This window comes from Neltuma alba, unplaced genomic scaffold (assembly GCF_004799145.2).
Source record: "Neltuma alba isolate B1F8T4 unplaced genomic scaffold, ASM479914v2 tig00012743_pilon, whole genome shotgun sequence".
Taxonomy (NCBI): Eukaryota; Viridiplantae; Streptophyta; class Magnoliopsida; order Fabales; family Fabaceae; genus Neltuma; species Neltuma alba.
This window is the reverse complement of record NW_021637159.1, coordinates 332,094-357,730: the sequence shown is the minus strand read 5'-3', so window position 1 is coordinate 357,730 and position 25,637 is coordinate 332,094. Positions and strand designations below refer to the sequence as shown.

General features: G+C 37.6%; 3 protein-coding genes and 1 long non-coding RNA gene across 5 annotated transcripts; 3 read left to right on the top strand and 1 right to left on the bottom strand.

Annotated features, from left to right (window-relative positions):
* Nucleotides 1-919: 919 nt before the first annotated feature.
* On the bottom strand, nucleotides 920-5,532 carry LOC114730551 (purple acid phosphatase 23). 2 transcript variants are annotated; one of them, XM_028917636.1, is made up of 11 exons: nucleotides 5,229-5,532; nucleotides 4,939-5,130; nucleotides 4,092-4,428; nucleotides 3,368-3,585; nucleotides 3,078-3,268; nucleotides 2,438-2,719; nucleotides 1,929-2,051; nucleotides 1,567-1,644; nucleotides 1,420-1,475; nucleotides 1,212-1,268; nucleotides 920-1,109 (listed from the first exon to the last, which is right to left on the bottom strand). In XM_028917636.1, exons 1-10 carry the CDS (start codon nucleotides 5,488-5,490, stop codon nucleotides 1,214-1,216), a joined length of 1,794 nt encoding a protein of 597 aa, XP_028773469.1. In that variant the 5' UTR covers nucleotides 5,491-5,532; the 3' UTR covers nucleotides 920-1,109; nucleotides 1,212-1,213. The 2 variants fall into 2 exon arrangements, with proteins under 2 accessions (XP_028773469.1, XP_028773471.1); XM_028917638.1 differs by having other exon boundaries at nucleotides 5,249-5,440.
* LOC114730568 (uncharacterized) lies at nucleotides 3,023-25,319 on the top strand. The gene is made up of 3 exons (XR_003738840.1): nucleotides 3,023-3,032; nucleotides 9,426-9,435; nucleotides 24,725-25,319. It is a non-coding gene; the product is annotated as an uncharacterized LOC114730568 (long non-coding RNA).
* LOC114730559 (protein DMR6-LIKE OXYGENASE 2-like) lies at nucleotides 7,372-9,250 on the top strand. Its single transcript, XM_028917653.1, has 4 exons — nucleotides 7,372-7,723; nucleotides 7,822-8,057; nucleotides 8,179-8,506; nucleotides 8,741-9,250. Exons 1-4 carry the CDS (start codon nucleotides 7,442-7,444, stop codon nucleotides 8,999-9,001), a joined length of 1,107 nt encoding a protein of 368 aa, XP_028773486.1. The 5' UTR covers nucleotides 7,372-7,441; the 3' UTR covers nucleotides 9,002-9,250.
* On the top strand, nucleotides 20,544-25,087 carry LOC114730555 (probable pectate lyase 1). Its single transcript, XM_028917644.1, has 7 exons — nucleotides 20,544-20,741; nucleotides 21,294-21,347; nucleotides 22,106-22,180; nucleotides 23,221-23,863; nucleotides 23,960-24,063; nucleotides 24,186-24,324; nucleotides 24,417-25,087. Exons 1-7 carry the CDS (start codon nucleotides 20,647-20,649, stop codon nucleotides 24,636-24,638), a joined length of 1,332 nt encoding a protein of 443 aa, XP_028773477.1. The 5' UTR covers nucleotides 20,544-20,646; the 3' UTR covers nucleotides 24,639-25,087.
* Nucleotides 25,320-25,637: the final 318 nt, after the last annotated feature.

Genomic DNA, 25,637 nt, shown 5'->3' with positions numbered 1-25,637 from the left:
TTGATCTTGTGCCATACAAACTGAATACATGAAAGAAAAAAATTGTCTCATAAAATGTAGACGAACTTTTTTAAAACTGATCCAAAGTTTCACGATTAGGGGTGTGTTTGGGTGACACCCCAAACACCCCCTCTAAAAACCAAAACCATGGTTTTGACTCCAAAACCATGGTTTTGGAAAAAAGCAAAATTTTTTTGCTTTTGGAGAAAAAAGGGGAGTGTGAGAGCTATATGATATGTATCTTGTTATTTTTTTTATAAACATATTTTTTGATAAACATATTTAATCTTATATTTTATAAATATATATACACATTAATTATTTATTAATTATATTATCTTATGTATTATTAATTATGTTGGTAAAAAATATATTATTAACAATTTTATTCCTTCAAATTAAAATATATCATAAAATCTATTTTTTCTGTAATTATCATATTAACTTATGTCTTTTTTTTAGTAATTTGTATATATAAAAAGTGCTTCTGATAACAACTATCCAAACACTCTCACTTCTCAAAATCACTTTTTTACAGAATCTATTCTCCACAGAATCTATTCTCCCCAGAATCTATTCTCCAGAATCACTTTTCCAAACCATGATTTGGTTTCATCCAAACACACCCTAGGTCGTGTTCCATTATATATTTACACAAAATCTAATGCAACTTCAAATTTTCAACCACCAAAAATACCCTTCATGTCTTTTTCATTTTTGACAATGCAACTTTATTCATCATGCCCAGCATACCAACCCATGTCTACTTCACTCTTTTTTGCTGTGCTTTTATGTTACTTCGTTGTCACTCAATCTCTCTGACCCTCACATAGAAACCACATCTCATGTCAAGAAGCCCTGGTTTTCTTTATTCTTTCAATCCAAGCGTGCCTCCATAAAACTACACTTACGTTCCCTTAAGTTCATTTCTCAAGAACTTGAAAGCCACGCCCATCTAAAATATATGAAATTTCTTACATAGATAAGCAACATAAAAGCATCTTCTTGAGGGAATTGCATTATATATGCATCTCTTGGCATTGTTGAAGACTAAGTGGTCAGGCCTCTGAATTTGGCCACTTTGATTTTATGTACAGATCATTTGATCCCTGTATTTTAGGGGGGAAAAAACAGGGATAAGGACATTTTAACGACAAAAGTGAAGTGAAAAAAAAACATCAGATATTGAAAAAAGAAAGAATTACGCTCACCACTAGCTGGAGGCAAACTTTGGCTGAGGAACTTTGCAGCACCTTCTTCCACTCCAACTTTAGATCAAGAGAAAAGAAGGCAATTAGATATAGAAACAGAAACAAGTTTTCTGTAAGCTAATTAAACAGAATTTTCCGTATATTTAAATTTCAAGATATGGAAAATGTACCGTACAAGCAAACACATGGATTAAAATGCAAATTGTACCTGAGAAGGTAGAGTACAAAGAAACCACCAAAGAACTGTGATACGAGAGAGAAACCCTGGGAGAACAAATTCAAAATCACGGATTAGAATTATTCTATATCACAGGAGAGGCGCTGTAAAGTGCAGAAGCAGACGCAATGAGCGTACATGAGAGAGGCTTCTGGAAGCAGCAGAAGAAGAGGAAGAGTAAGAGGAAGAGGCAGAAGGAGGAAGAGATCGATGTAACTGTGATAGGGGTAAAAGAAGCATAAGTCAGTCAGTGAAAAAACTAAATTTTTAACAATGTCGAACAAAAAATTCATGTCAGGCATAGATGAAAAAGATATCAAGTTGAAATGGAGACAAAAAAAAAATTCAAAGCACTTATAGGTTATGTTCAGCTGAGGTCTCTCTCCTTTACTACTTGAGATTGGCATGGAAAAGGGATAAAGCAAAGCAAACAAAGAAAAAATAAAAACCTAAGATGTCATAGGCAGGAAAAATAACTTCAGTAAGGAATAAGTAACCACTTTTGAGTCTTTTAAGCACTTCTCAGGCTGCCGCACGATGAATATCTGGTCCCCAACAGCATTTTCCCCGTAAGCATCTTGATTTCGATGCCAAGTCCATAAGGCATACGTAGAGTTCGTAACCTGCGTTATCACAGAAAGATAGTTTTGTTAAAGAAAGACATTACAGAACCCGACATGAAAAAGGGTTTAGGAATGGATTCCATCCATGTCAAAACAAGGGAGAAATGTAACATTATAATCACAAAGAAATGTAATATTTTAAACACGGTCAGATTCTTTTAGTTCTTCATCTTTAGGAGGTGCACCTTGAACGTAGTAAACAATCAAAACAACAGTAAAACAATAATGGTTTGGTGATCTATGAAACGCTGACCTAAAGGCTAGCAGTAAAGTGCATAAACCTACCACAAGAGAAAAGTGTACAATCAGACCATGGATTTGGCTCTCCCATAAGAGGGGAGAGGAATTCACCCATGAAAAAGAAAAGCATAATCTGAAGAAAATACCTCAAGCATCCCATGTCCAAAGCTGCTTTCTCTATATGCGCTCCAATCAGGCTGTTTGCTCCAACAGAAGCTGCCCTTGGCGGGACCAAAAGAAAAATTTGAATGGCAAACTCCTCCAAATTCTGGTATGTTGTCTCCAGGAGAAGGACACTTCCCAGGGTCATCTGCATGATCAACTTCTACTTTCTCAATATTTCCACCGTCTCCAACAGTAATGTAAACAGGTCCACATGGATCCAATGTATAATTATAAACTCTATTCATCCGCTCATATGCATGCACCTGCAAGACGGAATGTGACAATATCATGTAAGCAATGATGTAATCTGCACCAGACTCAGTTTAACCAAGAAAAACATCAATTTTGTCTGCTGCAAAATGCGACAAGGTGGCTATAATTTATGCTCATAAGCATAAATCCAGCAAAACCGTGCATATCCAAATTTCTTAAACGCTGGAATAATAATAAGTGCCTTACTTATATAATGAGGTTTTTAACATAGAATCTCATTCTATAACCAAATAAGCAAAAATGAAAGGCGGTATCCATTATAACAAAGTCTATCTGATATTACAATAAAGGAATCTAGAATATGTTCAAATACGTAAAACAGGCAGAAGTAAAGTAATTTTAACTTACATGGCCGGTAAAAACAACATCAACACTGTATTGATAGAGAAGTGCTTCCATTTCCAACCTCATGCACTCAAATTCTTGATAGTGTGAAGCGTAGCTGTTATACCAGGGAGAATGCCATGCAGCTACCAGCCAAGGGGTTACACTACGATCTATGCTCTTCAGATCCTGCTTCAGCCAAGCATACTGTGCTCCTGAAATGAAGACCCAGCAAAATACATCTAGTAGTAAGTTGCAACCATCTAAATTTAGCATAGTTACTAGTTTAAACAACCAAGGAAACTATCAGGTACCAGTACTGTTGTAGTCAATATATGCTCCCAACATGATAAAGTGGATACCACCAGCATTGAAAGAGTAATAAAAGTTACTCTTCGAGCCACTTTCATCAGCAGGAACCGCAAATCTTGACAGATAAGATTTGAATGTGATCCCATCAACTTGAGGTTCAATCTCATGGTTCCCTTCAATAACCATCATAGGAATTTTTGAGGTCAACGGCTGCATAAACCTGGGATTTCAACATCAAATCAGTCATAACATAGAACTTTCCAACAGATTTATGCTTCGTGAATCATCTTTTCGGGTAATCATATGGAGAGAAAGCAGTGGTTGAAGCAGAATTATCACTAATAATAACATTTACAAGAGGCAAATAAGGGTGGTCAGTACATTTAGTAAGAGCTTAAAATTGCATATATTCAATGAATCAGTGAATATAGTCTCTTCAACAAGTTGCACAGTGCAATAATAATAATATCACTCACTCACGGAGACACACACCCTTACAGCAAATTAAGTTGCAGTTCATTTTAGAACAGTTAAGTGCTTCCTCAATGGAAGCCCTTCTCTTTCACAAAAACTTATAATTTAAATATGAACACCTAGCTAGCTAAGGCTCACGAGAGTAGAGTGAAAGCATTAGGTCACAGTTGAGACACATAGTATTCATATGTTGAGGTCATAAATACATTAGCCTTCTCAAGAGTAAAACATGAGCTTTTAAAAATATCTTACCTTCCCCACCCATCCCACCGGGGCTGATATGATTCTCTAATAGGTGCATCTGGAAATGCACATGAATAACATGAAGCTCCCTTCCCACCTGTGGTAAGGTACTGGTTCGCATATGTTAAGTCTCCAACCATTAAAATCATTGAAGGATCATTGTAAGTTAGATGATCAATAGTTGTGGTGGAATTGCTTGTCAGACCCAAATCTCCAATAACACCTATTCGGCGGGGATAACTGTTTGGGGCTGGCGCAGGAAAAGTTTCAAAAGCATGTTCCTCACTCATAGCTGGAATAGAACTATCTCCGCATTTGTAATAATATTTGGTTCCCGGTTCAAGACCTACAGCGAGAAAGAGATATCCATGAAAATTTTCTCTTAATGAGTGGCGAATTTAAATTATAACACTCTGCTTGCTTGACACCATGGATTTCCTTTCATATGATAAGTTTACTTTCATCAAACCAAATCCTCGTTCAGAAAATTATGAAAAAGTTTATGCATAAAAAACAATATAAACAGAGCTTGAGATATTCATTAATTTAAAAATCAGCAGCATCTTATTGTAGACAAGCTATGAAAAATGTGGTTAGACGAGCTATAACAAATGTAGGTAAACCACGAAAATCAGGTAACCCCTGACCAGTGGCAATTTCATTATATGAGGTGGGCAAATTTATTTGTCTGATCTCCTTTACTTCTTTCCGCATTGACAAGTGGTGGATCTTAATCACTTATAGTTAATTTAATCCAGCGATCACTGCTTCCTACCACTTATACTCGTTTGAAACAAAACCAATAAACACTAAACGTGACAAGTTGCCAACAAACTATGAAGCATTCCATACCTACCATCAACTTTCACGTGGTGAATAATGCCCGAAGTGTAATTCCATAGGCCCTCAAAGGGATATAGCTGACTGTAAATTAGAGAACTTCCTTTCTTAACGCTACTATACTTCCCACTTTCTTTCCCATACCATACCTCGCTTCCAACCGATGAAGGATCAAGAGGGGTCACATTTAGACCAATTTGGGCATCACCTGATCCAAGAAGGAGGGGGGGGGGACAATTCCGACCTTTAGAACAACGGTCACAGTAGAAATGAATACGAAAAATTATGGATTGCAGATATAAATACCGGTAACCCAGGAAACCCACATTGCAGTAGGCGAAGAAATCGCAAGAGCAATCTGTTCCGGGAAATTTGAGGTGACATTCTTCTTGAGCCTTGGATCAGTCATGGGCAGGTCATCGCTGCCCCGACGCAGCGACGGGTCGAAACGGCGAGTCACTGGCTTAAATGGGCCATCCAGAGTAGTGGGTATGTGTTGTTCGGTCACTCCGATCTCCGCTAAGGCCAGAACAACGGCCAGCGACATCCAAAAGGCGGAGACTTTCATTGGGTTCTTAGCTGATAGATAGCTGCTCTGTTTCGATGGTGTGAAGGACCCTTGAAGTTTAAAGTGGATCATAATTTAAGTAATTAGTATTAGTAATTTATTGGGATTTGAACCTAGGCATCTCCGTAACGACCAAAGGAATATGCGACAAGGTTCGGAACTTCGGATTCACCAGTGCCGCCACGCCATCCTTGCTACTGCAACGTACACTTGTTCGATCAGATTTCGCAGTCAAGACAGTAGACGTGGAGTGAAAGTTGCTTCTTCAACGTTCAAAAAACGGAGACGAACACTGGCTTCGCCTGTAGCCTTATCACCTTACTACGGGTTCGAAACCGTGTACATGCATGGCCAATAATCACTGATTCGTACTGTAAATCTTGCAAAAGGAAAATCCCGTCCTGTTTTTATTTTTTATTTTTTTTGGTACAATGTCCTGTTTTTAAGTAATTAGTATTAGTAATAATTTATTGGGATTTGAATCTAGGCATCTCCGTAACGACCAAAGGAATATGCGACGAGGTTCGGAACTTCGGATTCACAAGTGCCGTCACGCCATCCTTGCTGCTAATATGGACAATTGTTCGATCAGATTTCGCAGTCAAGAGTCAAGACAGTAGACGTGGAGTGAGTTTCTTCTTCAACGGTCGAAAATCGGAGGCAAGCAGTGGCTTTGCCTGTAGCCTTATCACCTTACTATGGGTTCGAAACCTTGCACATGCATGGCGAATAATGACCGACCCGTACCGTAAATCTTGCAAATGGAAATCCTGTCCTGTTATTATTTGGCACAAAAAATCCTGCCTTGTTGGCTGGGATGCATGCATGACTTGGACCCTGAGTGTCGTCTGTGGACAACAATTTAGACCCCATTTCAAAACTAGTTGCTTTTTTCATATCCAAGTCAATACTTTGGAACATGCTCGGTATTCACTAATTTGCTGATCGTAGGATAAATTCCGAAAAAATCAAACTTGTATCAGAGTTGACGATTTTCAGTATAACGATTTATTAATATTTATTTAAAAAATTCAGAAGAAATATCAGAGGTCATTTAGCTCAAACTTTGACTTTTCTGAATGTCAACAGTTCCTTCTAAAATAAACTTCAACTTTTTTTTTCCAGCTTTACTACACACAGATATATTTTGGATTTTGAAGTATTTTCCAAAAAAAATGTAAATATAGAAGAGGTTAGTTTTTCTAAATCTAGTCTTCTTAACGTTTGAAAAATATTAATGTTATATTATTGTAAGTTTTAAGTTGTTTTAATAGTCAAGGTCCAAAAAAAGTTGTTTTTAATAGTAACGGCATTATAAATAAAACTTTATGCATGACATGTAGATTTTTTTTTTTCACTCCTTTTAATTTTAGTTTTTATAACATAACATATAAAACTAAAATTAATGCATACTGTTACATTACTGTTTGAAGATACATGCATGTGAACCGTGGTTAAAAAAAATAGACACTTATTATTCGTATATATTATATTGAATTTTCTGAATTTTAAATATGACACAATTGTACGAATAGCAAGTTGATCGCAATTAAGTTTATAAAATATCCGTAAAAGAAGGAAGGGAAGGCAACAAGGTTGGAAATGTTTACAAAAGCCGAGGAATCATTACGTAGGAAAACACACATGTTGTGGCATGTTTGCCGTAAGGGATGACGTCTTTGTGACCCTGTTTGTCTTACATGCAAATATACATGTAGTATTATCTTTTCCTGAAAGATTAAGAAAGGAGACTTTGCCAAAGACAGTGTTTCTACTGGACATGATAATTTTATATTTCAGCTTTGCCGAAATAATTATATATATATATTTATATATATAGTTTCAGCATTGGCAAGAACGTCACTCTACAAATACCCGCAGAGCCTAGCCCTTGAGCTACCATACCAACATCAATTTCTGAATCATCTGTTCCTGTTCTTCTCTCCTTCTTATGGCTTCGGCTGATCCTGTTTTGAACTTGCCATCAGCAACATCAAATATCAGGGCCACCGATATATGTAGCATCAAGGTTCTTGCTGAATCAGCTAAGCTCTCAGCCATCCCTTCCACCTACAACTCCCTCACAGACCCTTGTGAGAGACAAGTCGCAGATGAACTCACTCCCCAAATCCCTGTCATTGACTTGTCTCTCCTCCTCTCAGACGACCCTCAACTTCATGCCGAAGCTGTCCAACACCTTGCGAGAGCCTGTGAGGAATGGGGCTTCTTCATGGTAATCTCAATCGCCAAAACTTCAGTGTCTGTGTAGTGTCCTGTGGTCATATATCAGGAGAATGAAATGATTTTGCTGGTTCTCTTCATATCTGGCAGGTGATCAATCATGGCATACCAGAGGGTCTAATAGGTGATGTGATAAGTTTGTCACAGAAATTTCACAATTTGTCTGACGGGGAGAAGGCTGAGTTTGGTGACAAGGGTGTGTCAAGTCCCATCAGGTGCGGAACAAGCTTCAACCCCAAGTCTGAGGATGTTCACTATTGGCGAGACTATCTCAAGGTCATCACACACCCAGACTGGGCTTTCCCCCACAAGCCTCAAGGCTTCGAGTATGTAGAAAGCCACATAAATTCACAGTCCGCAGGAATGCATGCCTTATCATTAAAGATGCAAAAATGAGATCAAATCATATCTGACTTATTAATTGGATTGTATTCTCTGTCTGCTCAGTGATGTGGCGAAGGAGTACTGCAGAGAGACCAGGAAGGTGGCAAGGAAGCTGCTAGAAGGGATATCAGAGAGCTTGGATTTGGAGCCGGATGCCATAGCCAAGGCCACTGCTTTGGACACCGGTCTTCAAGTGTTCATTGCAAACCTATACCCACCTTGCCCTCAACCTGAACTAGCGCTGGGCATGCCCCCTCACTCAGATCATGGCTTCTTGGCCCTTCTCATTCAGAATGGAGTTGGTGGCCTTCAGATCAGTCACAAGGGCAAGTGGGTCAATGTGAAGCCCCTTCCCAACTCAATTCTTGTCAACACTGCAGATCAACTTGAGGTCTGCTACTTTCAAAAACTCTTGATTTTTCCTATATTAAAAAAATTCTAAAACAGAATTTTTTTGTTGGCTTCATAAAGGCTGCAATTTTCATTGACTTAATAACGGACACACAGTATTTCTCAAGGAATTTTTTCCACAAACAATTGGTGTGCAGACAATTTTGTGAATAGCCTAGTCTTCGTGGGCGTCATCGTCTAATCAACACTTTTATGGGGTTTGGGTTTAAATTAGGTGGCAAGTAACGGGAGGTACAGGAGTGTCTTACACAGAGCTGTCGTGAACGACAAGGAGACAAGGATATCTGTGGTGACTGTGAATGGACCAGATTTGGAGAAGGTGGTGAGGCCAATGCCAGAGTTGATGGAGAGAGAAGAAGCAGCTTTCAGAGGGATGAAGTTCAAGGAGTACTATGAGCTTCAGCAGAAGAACAGGCTTGATGGGAAAACTTGCATGGATCACATTCGCATCAAGCCAGGAGAAGAGAGTGAGTGACGGTGGGGTGATTCCAGAAGGGGATCAATTCAGGGTGCTTCTTACCAGTATTGTAATGGAATCATATTCATATGTCATTATATGCCACTTTGCCGTGTATCCTCCTAGTCCAGTGTTTTGCTGTACTTCATGTAACTTGCAGCAATGTAATCAATTTTAATGTATTGATTGTGAGATCACAACAGTACCACACAATGCACAAATTATGAATAATGCAAAGACTCACTTCCAGTTCTTATTAATTTCAAATTATCACAAGAATTCACATTTTCCTGGCCCTGTGAACAAAACTTGTATTCCAGCCTGAGAAACAGGGAAGAGGGAGAACTTCAATGGAGACTTTCTGGGCCAATACCTATCTATTTTGCTGCATCTTTTGGGCCAGTAACTTCAGTAGAGACAATCTCTCTTTTTATGAAGGAAGCCTAAAAAGGGTATCTTTGGGGCTTAATGTAAAATCAGTCTTATAAATGACAAGGCCCAATCGAGAAGAAGGAGAGCGCATAAGAACTAAACCTTTTAAAGAAAAGGGCTTTGGGTTAAAATGTTGGATCCATCATCATACCAGAGAATGATGATGATCCCTACTGCCATAACACAGCATGGGTTGGGACTTGGGAAGCGTCAATTGCACCCCAACGAGTCGTATTTGATGAGACTTCAGTCGCCAAACAAAACATAATAATACAAGGCACCAATAGTTTTTAAACAAACCAAATAAATACTCCTCCGTGTCTTAATATAAAACCATTTAACTAATTTGATTAGATTAAAGAAGTTAGGTAAGTTAGTTAATTATAAGAAAAGTGATACATTTTTCCTAAAACACCATAATCATCTTTTCTAATATTCCCTCTTTCTTCTACTTGATTATGGTTTAGGGAGTATCCATAATGGTAATTTAGAGAAATTGATAAATATGAAAAATGAATATTATATTTAGGATCAAAACCAATTCAAGATTTGGATCCTATATTAAGAATCGGAAGAGTATTATATAGCCATGGATCATGAAGCTTTGCCAGAAACATTTCAATGATGAAGTGGTTTATATTTATGTTGCGTGTGTATAATTAATCTGCTCTAATATTAACTAAGCTGAAAAGAAAGAGGTGAGATGTAGACTGTAACTGTGGTTGAATTATTCCTATCACAATAATTAATAATAAATCACTGTCCTTAACTTTTTAAAGCTGGTGTTGTCCTCACATTTTTAATATAGTTACTTTCTTTTCTGGTCTTTTATAAGTATTATTTTTTTGGTTTTTTTAAGTATTAAAATGACATATTGGATCCAACAAATTCAAAATGAGTTGAGTAAGATTATAAAAAAATAATAAAACTTTGTCAGTATGATGAGTCTTGTAATGCAGTTACGTGCTGAAAACGTAAAACTGAAGTTGTTGATCTTGATAAAACCAAAACAATAACTAATCAACCAACCGAGGTACGTATTTATTGGTCTTTTTTTTTTTGCCAAAATTTATTGGTCTAATTTGTAATATCATGTTTAAGAGACAATCGCAAAGAGTAAAAATAATAGGACGATAATTAATTGAACTCGTATCAAATTGAAAATTCTAAGGTGACTTGTTTTTTTTTTTTGGCCAAATCTAAGGTGACTTGTTGTTACATATTATTTTTTTTTTTTTGCCAACCACCAGTATATATTATATGAACCCTTATTATGATAGATTAAATGTTGCGTTATCAGATACTCGTATTAATAATAAATAATGAAGAGACTGGCTAATCCAGTTAGAGAAGAGAGCTGGAGGAGATGGTTGAGGTTGGACTTGGACTTGGACTTGAACCCAACGGGGCTGACCGTACAGCCACGTGGACACATTGGGAATAGGCGCCACCAATCACTCCGCGACCACCGTAATTTTTGGATTAACGCAGAAAATATATAAATATGAAGAAATATCAGTTGGGAATAGAATTAGGGTGTATTTTAAAAAAAGAAAGGAGGCAGGAAAGTGGGTGGCCAATGAAAGAAAAGAAAGAAGAGAACGGGACTCCTTAATCAGCGCCTTGTGGGGTTGGTGTGGGCCTGTGTGATCCTGCCTCTCCCTTCGCTTCCCACGTTCTTTATTGTTTTTGTTCTCGCTGGCCCCACCCCGGCTCTTTCCCCTTTTATTTCTTTCTTTTTGCCTATTTTCCATCTATTTTCTTGATAATATTAAATAAGAAGCCCTCTTTGTTAAGGGGTAAAAAAAAAAAAAAAAAAAGGAACCATCTTACTTGTTAATTTCATAAACTAACCTTTTCCTCACAATAAACTTCGAATAACGAGGTGCACAATTTGCGATTTGATTGCAAATTAGTCAACTCCACCTCTATTTAGAATAATCAAATGAATATTACTAGTCCTTAAGTAATAAAGTGGGCCCAATTAAGAATGTTGCCAATTTTGTCTCCCCGGGGGTAGGGGGTGACAGCAAAGGACAACGCATGCGTGTGTGTTTTTATTTTTTTATTATGAGGTTTATCTTTTTTGTTATTTTCCGAAAGTCGTGTGTGTATTATTATTATTATTTTAGAGATATATTATTATCCAAATAAGAAGAAACAAGCTGCCCCTTGGTGCAAATTGGAAATGAAAATAGAGGTAAATAGGAGAAGAAGGTCCCTCATAAAAATATTTGAACATATACGAGTTAAATAAAGTAAAAAATAAGTAACTAACATAAATAGTTACATTTTGAGGGGAAATAAAAAGAGAAATAAGATGTTACTTATTACAAGTGAATGGACTGAGCGTGAAGTTTAGATTAACATTATAAAATGAAGACTCTCAACCACACGCGAATTAATCACTCTGGATTCATGAGGAGAAGTCAACATAATTAAGAGCGTGTTTAACGCAAATTCGATAATTGTGGCCACTTTGAGAAATCTGCTGCAGAAGCAACATTTGTCTCTCTGGTGTGTGTGTGAGAGAGAGATAATTTATAATGTACAATTAATTAGTTAACATAACCAAATTATTTATAAGAATAAAATTCATTTCAAATTTGGTCCTCACATGCCCCTCTTTCTCACCATCCTTTTATTATGTTATATGGACCCATATATATATATAACACACACACACACACACACACACACCCACTTTTCCATACATTATCCATTCACATATACTCCTCCAGTTTTAATATAAGATCCTTATATAGTATAAGGGTTTTATATTTAGGACCGGAGAAGTACGATATACATCCTCCTTAAATCTTCCACAAAACTATAATTATGTGTCTTATTCGTAGCTGAACAAATAATGAATGGATTAGGCGAGTTGATGAGGATGGTGATTAGTGTGAAGGAGAAGAAGAGAAGAAGGATTATTGGAGGTTGATAACCTCATTCTCTCACATCCATGTGCATGAAATGGTTGTGGCTGGGACAATTGGGGTCAACTTTAGGTATTTGCTGTATTCCATTTAATTTTTCTGCCTCTAACCATCTCTTCTTAATTAATTTGTACGCATAACAAGTCTATTCTTGTCGGCTTTATTTCTTTATTTCTTTATTTTTTTTATCTTAATCCACACCCCTTTTATTCGTTTGCTTTTATGTGTAGATATATGTACATTATTGTTATTCTTGTGTGTATGCAAATGCGCGTCTGTCGCGTTAAGGACCGAACCGAATCGTGTTCACTAAAACCATGACATGACTTGTTTTACAATCCAAGGTAATAAATATGTTGTTATTAAAGTAATTATCATTATATTGGATAGATTAGGAGGAGTTAACATTTACTCTATTTAACTAATTTGGATACATTGAGAAAGTTAAATAAATTAGTTAAGTAACTGTAATAAATATGAATTGATGTCCTAAAATATCACCGCGCAACATTAAAATTAAACATGTGAATTTATGAATTAAATAAATTAATTTAAAAATAATAATAAATACGAGGAGGCCGGGCTATGATTATTTTGGGCGAATAAAAGGCCCTTTCAATCGCAATTTTGGCTCCTCTTTGCATGGCAACTACGGCATGTGATGTGGCTGTGTGTCAGTGTCACGTATAATTAATCACTCCCAATTACTTAGGTAAAGAACCTAAGATTGATAGCAACAATGTAATTAACTACCTTGCATATGGATATTCAATTTGCAAAAGAATGAATAACGACATGTGACATTACACCAAGTTTTTAATGGTTATCCTAGGACCATTTTCTTCAAGGAAAAATAAGAGTCTATTGTTTTAGTAATCATGTAAACTACTCATCCGGTCCTTAATATGAGACCTATTTAACTAATTTGATTAGATTAAGAAAGTTAGGTAAGTTAGTTAATTATAAGAAATGCTCGTATGACATGTTTTTCCTAAACACCATAATCATTTTCTTTAATATCATCCTTCCTTTTCTATTTGATTATATAGTTGAGGGAGTATCCATAGGGATAATTTATAAAAAAAACTGATAAATAAATATGAGAAATAGGTCTTATATTTAGGACTAAAATTAACTCAATAATTATGTCCATATATTAAAAATCAGAGGAGTATCACTCGATATATTCTGCAGCAAATTATAAAATGTTAGGAATTAGGAACATATAGATTTGCAATTCATTTATTATATTGTGCCCTACGCAGAAAATGAGTAAGATTGTTATTCTATTGATTCACTTCAACTTAACAATTAGGTCCTGATCAAAAAAAAAAAACTTAACAATTAAGTCCTATATTAGAACCGAGGAATATATTTACATGCCGTGTTTTAATTTACAAAATTTGTTGACAAATACGTAAACTAATTAGTTACATAAATTTCATTTTGTTTGTTTCCTTTTTTAATCAGTTTTACCTCTCTCCCGCCCCTATCTAAATTAATTTCACTCTACATCTTATAAACAACAGTGGCGTGCCCGGATTTTGCTCTAAAAGCTTAATCCATCTAGTTTTGTGTCAGAATGTCTAATTTCAATTTTAGGGCAAATAATACATGTCCTTAGGCCTTAGCATTACATATCTCGATTTGGTAATTTTATTGTACTAACTCTCAAAATCAATGCGCACCCCTCATTTATGCAGAGTATATATTTATGCATTGGCCTGTAACCTAGTAATTCAATTTAATAATTTATCGTGATTGTGTCCTATAATTTTTTATTCATGAGTAAAATAGATGATAGTTTTCAAATGATTAATGTTTATTCGCCAAAATATTTCTCATGACAGTACTCCGTTTAATTAATTTTTTTATTGCTTCATGATATATAGAAAAATGTTTCTCACACACGTATTAGCAAGTTTAACTAATTAAAGCATAGCGTGCGAGCAAATTGCCGAACCCTCTCCCGTCACGGATTCAGATAATCTCCACGTACGCTTTTTTTAAAATACAGTACATTTCTTCATGCACAATTTCTCCTATTTATTTAATTGTTCATCTGATTTAAAGGTGGCTAATCATGATGCTAAACAGCTTCTGTATTTATATTTTTATGTAAATTAAAATACTCAAAATATACTTTAAATAAACACTTATGGATATGATTTTTTCGTTGAAAGTGAGAATAATTGAGTCCAAACACAAATATAGAGACAATATATTATTGGTGAGAAGGATGTTGAAAATGACATAAGGTGACTGATTGATGTGGATTTATGCTCGGATGGATGTAGAGTCAATTCTGGAAAATGGTTAATAAGCAAGGACGAGTTATCATCATTGTTTTATTAATGATCATCCCACTTGCGTTTATATATATAAATAGCAGAATAAATTTCCATATCCCTTTGGTTAATTATCTTTCACTCGTAATAAGAGCAGGCTTGGTGGTACTGAAGTGTTCTATATTTGCTATTTAGTTGTTTCTTTAGAAATCATGAAAATCTTAGAAATGTGGATATATATGTATGTATGTAATTCAAGTAAAAGACTTTTGTTTTGGACAAGCAACAAATTTGCTGGATGACAGGGACGATTCGATATATATAGGTTGATATGTGAAACAACGGTACGTAAGACCACTAAACAAACTCAATAATTGATGCATATATTTTCATTCATCACAAATGCCTTATAACTAACTTGCCATCAGCCTCTTAACTAACTAAGATTCTAGAAATAATATCACCTTTGATCTTAATTGACTTCATTTGTAGATTACAAATGAGGTCCTAATTTAGTATATCATTTACATCACTGCTTCAACATGTATAACCTGACTCTTCCAATCTATATATATATTCTATATATAAATATTTATTAGTTTGCGGCATGGATGCCTGTACATAAGTCACGTGCAGATATTGTTACATATTTCATACTACATTTTTTTATAGAAACAAAAAAAATAATTAATTGAATATGGATTTGAATGAGTCATGTGATTTGGGCGGGGAAAGACGGAGAAAGCCCCGATCCAGTAGTACTGGGGAAACTGACACATGAGATCACAAATTTGCATATGATTCCAATAGAATACTATCTGGGCATGTTCACGGGTTCAACTTCTGAGTCCGTTTTAATTTCTTCTTCTGAGTATACTATGATATATATATATATATATATATATATATATATCAACATCCATCTCTTAGGTATATGAATCTGATAGGCAATGGTTGTTCGATTTTGTTAATGATTCTGTCAACTCAGAACAATTTTAAAAAAATAAAATAGGGTCAATAAAATGCGGATCAAACTTGAAGTATCAATGGGCACTTGACGATTGATCTAGCTAGAAGTAGCTTTTTTTTTAATGATTTTATTTATTTAATGTTCAAGATACTCCTGGTCCTAATTAAGACCCAATTGACTTATGACATTAAGAAGTAGTTATTTTTTTATTAAATAAGTGTTATTCTTATATCTTGAATTAAGTATATTGGCTAAAACTATCATTATTAGAGGATTATCAATGCATAAATATAAGAGAAAAAATGGATTGGGTCATAATTAGGACCAAATAAAATGGATCTTATAGGACCGGAGGAGTATTTAATTCCCATCAGCAAAACCCAATTCGATTTTCACCAGAGCAAGAAATTTTCCCTCCAACACGTAGTTTTGAGTAAAAAGTGAGAAAGAAGGCAAAGTAAAGGGGACGTATCATTACGTGCATGAAACGGGTTAAGCACGAAGATAACAAACAATATAAACTATATATAGTAGTGGGAAGGAGGAGTGTATGGGTGACGTTTGTTGTAATAAAAGCGTATTCTCTGACATGACAGTTACTTAGTTGACTGCCTTTCTTACCCTTTGACTCTCTCTCTCTCTCTCTCTCTGTTTTCTTCGTATATGGAGAAAATTACTGATATAGTCACTTTAATTAACCCGCCACAATGAAAATAAAGATATTGTTGTGTATGCGTACTTGCCCTTTTAGGAGGCCACCACCGGGACACATGACCTTCTGCTCCAAAAGCAAAGTTTATACTGAATTCATTTGTTGAGAAAGTTCGTGGCTGCTTTTGGGTCAACCCCCCACCCCCCACACACTGTGCCGTGCATCAAACAGTTGCCAGTTTTTTTTTTTTTTTTGGATATGTTTACTCAAGTGGCAATTACGTATATCAAAATTTTTAATATGTAAAACTGAAAAAACACTTGTAGCGGGACATCAATTTTAAAAATAAGCACAAGGCTTCTTAATCCGGCTATTTACTACACAACACACAATTTAATATAGCTCTTGAGTTATTATTATAAAGGCCTGTTAAATATTTTAAATAAATTAAGAAAATTAGTTAAATTGTTTTAGAATGTTGCCCGTAAACAGCTTGAAAAATTCCAGTTATTAATAAACTAGACTTTCAGGAAAGAGTAGTGAATCTAGTTTTCATAAAATATAGGAAAACACTGGCGGCAAGGTGATTGATGGCTGGTAATTAAAGAAAGTTGAGAAAACCAAAAGAGAGAAGCAGATTGGCGCGCAATAGATGTTCGAAGTTGGAGGGATTGGCGTGCCCTTCTTTTTAAAAAAAAAAAAAAAAGAAAAATCTTGAGAATGAAGGGACGGAAATGGCCCTTTTAGAGAGAAGAGAACATTCTGATGAACCAAAATTTGAGGCATGGGATCAGTGAGTGGGTAAAGCCCCAACTCATGGAATCATCAGTTGGTTATATTAACCGTTTTTTCTTCCCACTTTTCACTTCTTTGCAAAGGCTGAGGTTAAAAATACATCAATTTTAATTTTAATTTTTTTTAAAAAAAGTGAAAGGAGTGTGTGTGTGTGTGTGTATTAAGATGACCCTACGAGATCTTTGAGTCACATAATATCAGATCATGCAAAAACATGCCATCGAGTAAAAAGTGCGAGCAAGCAAGCAAGCGAGGCGCATATATTCTCTCATCAGGCTCTCTCGTTGCGTGCATTCCAAGGGTCACATTAATGCCCCCTCATGAAGTCCCCTCATGCCTTTTATCACTTTTGTGGGACCCACCCCCAATTCCCTCCGTCCTCCTTCCTATATTCTCAATTAAATTAACCACTGTGGCTTCATTTAAATAATATAAATAATATATAAAAGTCACCCCCCTGATTGAAATTTGGTTGCTTCACTCAAGCAACCCCCTAGAAAACATAGAGCAACGCAACACATATGCACATGATTGTGAAATATATGTGTTATTAGGTGGCTTATTTTATTTGGCTGTTTGGTTGCCAGGGAGGACTGCTTGAATTGATTGAAGGAGTGTGAGAATAACAGGGGATTGACGACATTAAAAAGTTGGGTGCAGAGGAATGGACGATGATGATGATGATGATGGGGGACTAGAAATGAAGGGTGAGATGCACATGAGAGGCAGATAAAGCAAAGCTGTAAAGGGGTTAATGCAGAGTTGTTACCAGGAATGAGGAGTTAATGTGTCAAACCAACACATCATTCCAAAAGCTGCTCCAACCACCAATCATTATATTCAACACACATATGTAACAAGAGTGAATTTCTCCCATCCCATCCCATCTTTCGCACCATATATTCATCTATTTTATCTCCTATATTTATTATTTGTTTAAAACTAATTTATTTAATTTATAAACTGATATGCAAGACGAAGATTTGGAGAGATTATGTTATATTTATTATAATTAATTAATTTATCTTGTTTTCTCATTTCATTCGAATTAATTAAATAGCTCTTATATTAAATATGAGAATGGGTAATTTTTTGTGGTTGCTGGGGTGGGGGACAAAGATACTGGGGAGAGATGATAAATGAATGATGAAGAGTGGGGAAGGAGGAGGGGGGGATGAAAAGAGGCCAGGAATGATTGGGATGATTAAACTTGAGAAGGAAAAAAAGTGAAGAACAGCCTGATTATTAGTAATTAAAATGGCTACTACATATACATGTAAAGAGGAGGAGGAGGGGGGAACAAATGAAGGGTGAGATCATCATCATGTTGCCGCTGCATGCATCTCTTTTACTACACATACACACACACATACACAACATTCTCATCATCCTCATTTTGCCCTCTGTTTCCTCAGGCGTGGGGGCTACGCTATCATTAACCCCACTCCCCCACCCCCCCTTCCTTCCTTTCATTTTTACCCTTTTACCCCCCTAACTATATACTCCTCCGGTTCTTAATATAGGATCCAATTGATGAGTTAGTTTTGATCTTAAATATAAGACCCATTTATCATATTTATCAATTTTCTCTAAATTACCCTTATGGATATTCCTTCAACTATAACCAAGTAGAAGAGGAAGATGAGGTATTAAGAAAGATAATTATGGTATTTTAGGAAAAACATGTCACATTTTTTATAATTAACTAACTTACCTAACTTTCTTAATTTAATCAAATTAGTTAAATGGGTTTTATATTAAGGACCGGAGGAGTATATATATAATTATTGGATGGATGCCTCCATATGTTTCTACATGCATATATATATATATATAAGAGAGGAAGCATATGCAGAGTGATTCCAGTGGTCATGAAAAACTACATTATATTCAATTCTACGCGATGAAATCTGAATCCGCAACATCACATGCATATATATTGTTCCCATTCTCGCTTTCCTTTTTCTCCCACAAACCCATATCTCTACACACACACACACACATTCCATTTCTGGGGCCATACACACACACACACACACACAAAGATTTAATATCAAACCCAAATCTGTCAGGCTCACATGCATGAAGCAAGACCATGTACGCATATTCATTCAGATTTCATCCCATAAAATCCTCATCATAAATTAATATTCCCCAGATTTTTCCGTCGTCCTCATCAGCTGAGGAGTGGACATCCGCCTTTCGAGTGGTCCCCGTTTCATTAATAAACAAGCGGATCCTCTCTTCAGAACTCCTCTCTTCTTTCATTTCTTTACTGCCCTCCCTCCACATAAGCCGTTTATGCTCCACCACCACCACACAATTCATCAATAACTACACCGTAGTGACAAATACAACAGCACCAAGCTTTAATTTATCCACACAACACCACACGCGCACATATTCCCTTTTAAAATTGAAAAAAAAAAAACAAATTACAAACAAGATCTCTGCAAAATGTGCAGAAGAGAAAATAACTTGAGAAAATTTTTGGATCATACAAATAATTTATTTTCATTGTTCGGCTGACCTTGCGGATAACATTTCATTGTTATACTGCATCTTATCCTAATTATAAGATCTTGTTTGTAGATTGCCAACAACGGTTTATAATTAGAACATTTACAAATAAAATCTTATAATTAGGATTAGAGGTAGTATATTCCTTCTCAATAGAAATATGGAACAGGCTGTAATATATTCGTTGAGTTGAATCTTGCTGGATGGAATAGTATTCAAAGGCAAAGGCCGTGATTAGCGCCCGCGTCCAATGTTCCTGCAGAATCCATTTATTTAATAGTGTCAAAAATAATATATGTTCTTTCTTTAAAAAAAAAAAAAACCAAACAAACATTGTTCTTCATCCGTTTGATTTGCCGTAAAATCAGCGGGAAACCGTGATGTCTGTTTTTCTGTTTTATACCCTTCGTACCATTACGATCCCCATCCATAAACGGGACGCTTCCCTCCGTAACGGCAGTCCGACGTGGCCCCGTCACTGAGCTGCCCAGGAGTAACAAGCCGTTCTTGTTAGTTGGGCAATGAATGACTCATAAAGTTAAAATAAAAATCAAAATGGGGGAAAAATTAAAGATGCAAAGCCACGGCACGTGAGTGGCCGACTCTTTCCACGTGTGAGAGGGGACGAGTTTTTTTTTTGGGGGGGGGTGGGGGAGGTCGTTACAAGCGGGTTACGGTTAAAATGGAGAGCGTTGGTTGGGGTAAATCTAACCAGAGGGGGTTAAGATAACGACCGGGTTAATTGACGCCGTGACGGGAGCGACGACGATACGGATACGATGGAACGAAACGGGCGGAGAGTGTGCAGACAAGAAAAACGATCAGTTGTTTAACGGCGTTAAAGTTTGGCGTTTTTTGTTTTGTCTTCTCTCGATCTATAAATGGGCCGTTATGTTGGAAGCTGTTCTGCGAGTCCACTCCCCTCTATTTCTCCTCAGCCTTTTCCTCTGCTAATTGTCTCTCCCTTTCGCTCTTTTCATCTTCTGCTCTCTTTCCTTCTCGCCTTCCACATTCCCAGAAGTAAGATTGACTCAGAGAAGGCGAACCTCCAAGTGAGAGGAGCGGCAATGGCAGAGACTTGGAAATGTGCCAATGTCTGGTTGCTGGTGCTAGTAACGTTGTTCATTGCAGCCACGGCCAGAGTACAGATCTCTGAGCTCAGGTATGCCCTGCTTCTCTGCTTTTCTCCCTACCTACCTCTCTGTTTCTGCGGGTAGCAGAGCTCAGAGAGCTGAAAACATTTTACATTTCTGGCCTGGGCTTTGGTGACTTAGTGAGATTTGCTCAGTTTTTTTTCTTCCGGAATCGAACTACATTGTTTTGTGTTTAAAGGAAATTTAGCTGCGAACTGCTTTTGCAATAGCTTTTTGTATTAGATTTCTGGTTTTACTCTTAGCTCCTAATAATGTGAATTAGGATTCCATGAAACTGATTTATTCTTCCCCACTTCTCTCTGTATTGTGACCACTAACCACATTTGATGCCAGTTTCCTCGCTGCCCTTAATGGTTTTCCGTTGTTCCTTCTCTAGATCACTTTCTATAATTATCGCTTCACAAATAACTGAGAGAGACGCAGGAATTGAGCTCTCTGTGTCAATGCCATGGCGTCATTGCATTTCTTTTTCAAAGACACAGAAAGGAAAACAAATAGAGATCATAACATTCTCTTACGTTTTTTTGACTTTGTTTCATCTCTACTTCGTCTTCTTGCAGGAATGTTGGAGCACAGAAATTGGAGAGCTTAACCAACACGTCAATGGCGGCCAGGTTAGTAGCGCGACGAAACGACTTCTCTCCCTCCGCACAACTTTTGAAAAAGCTAAAACGCAACGTTCGCAATTTTGCCGGCCCATCTCAGCCGTCCATTGTAGCCTAAACGACTGTGACGAAGCAGCTTGCCCGTTGAGATCCAAATCCTTTGGATCTGGCTCGTTTATTCCGTTATGGCGATCCTTCGGATTCCTCCGCCCTCCCGAACTGATCATTAAACCCCATACCTACCCGAAGTTACCCTCGTAAGAACGAGGCCCGCGCCACGCAGGGGATGGGTGTATTTTGGTAATTTCAGTCCGACAAGATAAAATCGTGCCTTCTGGGCTTTTACTTTTTCAGTTTTTGCCACCGACGAGTCGCCTCGCTCTCTTCTCTCTCTAGGAAACGCTCTTTAACGGTTTTCGGATTTTACCGGAGACAATGACTTCCAACCTCCCCCTTGAGCGTTGCGCCCCCTCACTACCCCTGTCTCCACAGTGTACTTCATGTTTCCTTGTTACACGCGTAATTCTCTTCCCAATCAGCCAATCACCATGATTTGGGGACACGTGTCTTTCTTCCCTTTTTTCTTTGTCAGTAAAAATTATTTGTTTTAAAAGTCATCAATAATCAATAACGCTCATGCTCGTGTCTCTCGGGCATTAAATAATAGATGAGCAACATTTTTGTTTTTGTTTTTGTTTTAGATTTAGGAGGCTGAGTGGATATCCGATATCCCATAATAATCTCGTTGTTGTGTTGGTTAATTGCAGAGCCAAACAGGCGGAGGAATTGAATGAACGTGCTGCGGCTGCTGACCCAGAGGAGGTTGTTTCCCATACTGTAATGTGGGTCTCTATCTCCTGTATATAAATTTTTATCTCTCACTTTCGCAATTCTTGATCTATATGAACTTCTGAGCAGCAAATATTTGAAGCAAAAAGAAAGCTACATGCATCTGCCTATGTTTAACATTTACGCAGGGCACGAACCAAAAATGGCAGTTTGATTATTATTGAACCACTTGGCTGAATTCATAATGTAAGAAGTTGGGTGCCCCGGCCTTGCTGGCCGCATTTATGCGCCCTTGTGATGCTAAACCTAACACGCCAGTTTTCCTATGGTTGTATGATCCTGAATTTATAACGATTTGCCCCCTTTTTATTTCTTCAACTGGTCTTTTCTGCCCTCCTCTGTTTTCTGCTAGTAGAAAAAACGGGGGGTAAACGTGGATTGGAATCTGTTTTCTTTTACCTGTGCTTCTGCTGCATCTTTGACCACCCCCACTTGGCCTGCTTTAATCACATGCCCATTCTGAATTCCGTATTTCACGCCCGTTTACTCTTTTGCATGTCTTTACCCCTTTATCCCAGATAAGCAAGTGGCCATGAACGAGGGACCTTATTTAAAAATAATGTGCACAAACGTACAATATGCATGTATTGTTTTATTCTATGAGTTTTACTTGTTCAAGTGAATCCGTTCTTAATCCTGTCCAAAGAAGACCAATGTACCTGTTCGATTCTGTAGATTGTGACTGAAATAGATTCGTGGCAGCTTCGTTTTGAAAAAATGACAAAAAAGGAATATTTACCATATCTTCTATCTCTAAATGAGCTCCAGATTTTTAGCCGTTGCACTCGTGAAAATTCTTTTTGTCTTCTCTTGTCAACGAGATTATTGATGTCGCGTTATTGTTTGTCTGCACATGCCTTCCACACGATAACGGCCAACGGCATTTTGGCCTGAAATCTTTTAGGTGTTACCCATCTTGTTGTATGATTTAACTTTTGAACTCAGAAACATCTGGAGTATAAGAACCGATGAACTTGTAATATGAGGGGGAGTGATTGACGGGAATTGGAAAACGATGTGTTTGATATGTTAGGACGATCCGGAACAGCACTGAAAGAAGAAAGTTGGGATTTTTCTCCTGTGGAACCGGAAACCCCATTGATGATTGCTGGCGCTGCGACCCCAGCTGGCAACGTAACCGAAAGCGTCTTGCAGACTGCGGTATTGGATTTGGTAGGAACGCCATTGGTGGTCGTGACGGTCGCTTCTATGTCGTCACTGACTCGGGAGACGATGACCCGGTGAACCCAAAGCCCGGCACTCTGCGTCACGCAGTGATCCAGGACACGCCGCTCTGGATTGTATTTAAGCGTGACATGGTGATACAATTGAAGCAGGAGCTCATTGTGAACAGCTTCAAGACCATTGATGGGCGAGGAGCAAATGTGCACATTGCTAACGGAGGGTGCATCACTATCCAGTATGTTACAAATGTAATAATCCACGGTCTCCACATCCATGACTGCAAACCCACAGGCAATGCCATGGTGAGAAGTTCCCCAACACACTTTGGTTGGAGGACAATGGCGGACGGTGATGCCATTTCCATATTTGGATCCAGTCACATTTGGGTCGACCACAATTCCCTCTCTCACTGCGCTGATGGCCTTGTCGACGCTGTCATGGGCTCTACTGCCATTACAATCTCCAACAACCACTTCACCCACCACAATGAGGTGCGTTCACTGCACTTCCTTCCTTTCCTGTATCAACTAATTTTAGCTACAAAATTTTCATCTTAATCCCTTATGCGTTCTCTTGTTGGAATTCAGGTGATTCTGCTGGGCCACAGTGACTCTTACATTAGGGACAAGCAAATGCAAGTGACCATCGCTTACAACCATTTTGGGGAGGGACTCATCCAGAGGATGCCAAGGTAACATTGTAATACCACTTTCACATTGAAGTGAATCGGAAGTTTCTTACGAAGTTAAGGATGTCAAAATACCAAGTTGGAGTATGAATTAAACTAACAAGATACTGTGACGGATAATGCAGGTGCAGGCACGGATATTTCCACGTAGTTAACAATGACTACACTCACTGGGAGATGTATGCGATTGGCGGGAGTGCAAACCCCACCATCAACAGCCAGGGGAATAGATACAATGCTCCGCCTAACGCCTTCGCCAAGGAGGTGCACAATTAAATACAGATGTTTGGCATTCACAATAAATTTTAGCGAGTCATAAAGGACGTCTCACATAATGGCGGTGTTGTGTTGGGCAGGTGACAAAGCGAGTGGAGACAGCAGCAAGCCAGTGGCAGGGATGGAACTGGAGGTCGGAGGGAGATCTGATGCTGAACGGTGCTTATTTCACCCCATCTGGTGCTGGAGCTTCAGCCAGCTATGCCAGAGCCTCCAGCTTAGGAGCCAAGTCCTCTACAATGGTCGGCACCATGACTTCTAATGCTGGTGCACTCGGCTGCAAAAGAGGCCGTCAGTGCTAGCATTGCCTATCAAACCCAAACCAAAAATTAGGGGCCATTTTATTTCTCTTTTGTGTTCAATTCTCTGCATTTTTACGATATTATAGCAGGAAGCAAGTTATGTCCATTGTTTTGCAACCTCACAGGGTCTTGTGTACTTGACAAGTGTACATTTATTACACGCGTCAACTTGTTGTGGTACCCTCTTTTTTTCCTTGCTTTCACATTGTGTGTATCTAGTACTGGTCAACCTCAGCGGCTCATCCTGCTCCAGCCCTAACAAACTATGCCATTGAAGGAGCAGGAGCAGAAGCGTGGTCCACTGTTTCTTCTTCCCTCCATTCCAGCTCACTCCATCAACACTTACCCGCCATGTCCATTGAAGCAGCGTCAAATCAGGATCCTTATATACTGTCATGTCTTTTTTAGTTCTATAGGATTTGGAATGAATTCAGATTTTTCACCTGTTATCTTGTTGCCATTTTTTAATGTTCTTATGGTGTGAGCTCAATTATATACAACTAGCAAAAGCACGATTTTCAAACTTGAGTTATGCAAAAACTTTATCAAGGACGATGATGATGAATGATGGAATAGCAAAAGCAGTGGTCTTTTTGTTCCCTTTTTCACCTTTTTAACTTTCTTCTGTTTTTATATTTTCTTCATTGTCAATGGAAGTAATCGTTGCCTTTTGGTTGTGCAGTTGTGGTTGTATATCATTAAACTCATCTGCCAATGTTTGTTTCCCTACCAACAAAGAGTGATTCTTTCATGTGCACACGTCGACCCCACAACATGCATACACTGTTATTATCTTTCCAATTAACATGATGACCCCTTTTTACTCAAGAGTCCTTGTCCCCTCCTCCCTCCTGCTAATGGGCTTGATTACTTTGAGATTTGCCCTTCATGATCTCCAGCAATTGACTACTCTTTTGTAAAAGAGCAAATTAACTTGTCCCTCTAAAAGGCGTGTTAGGTGTAAACACTCGATTAATAACTTTTTTCATTTCTCTCCTT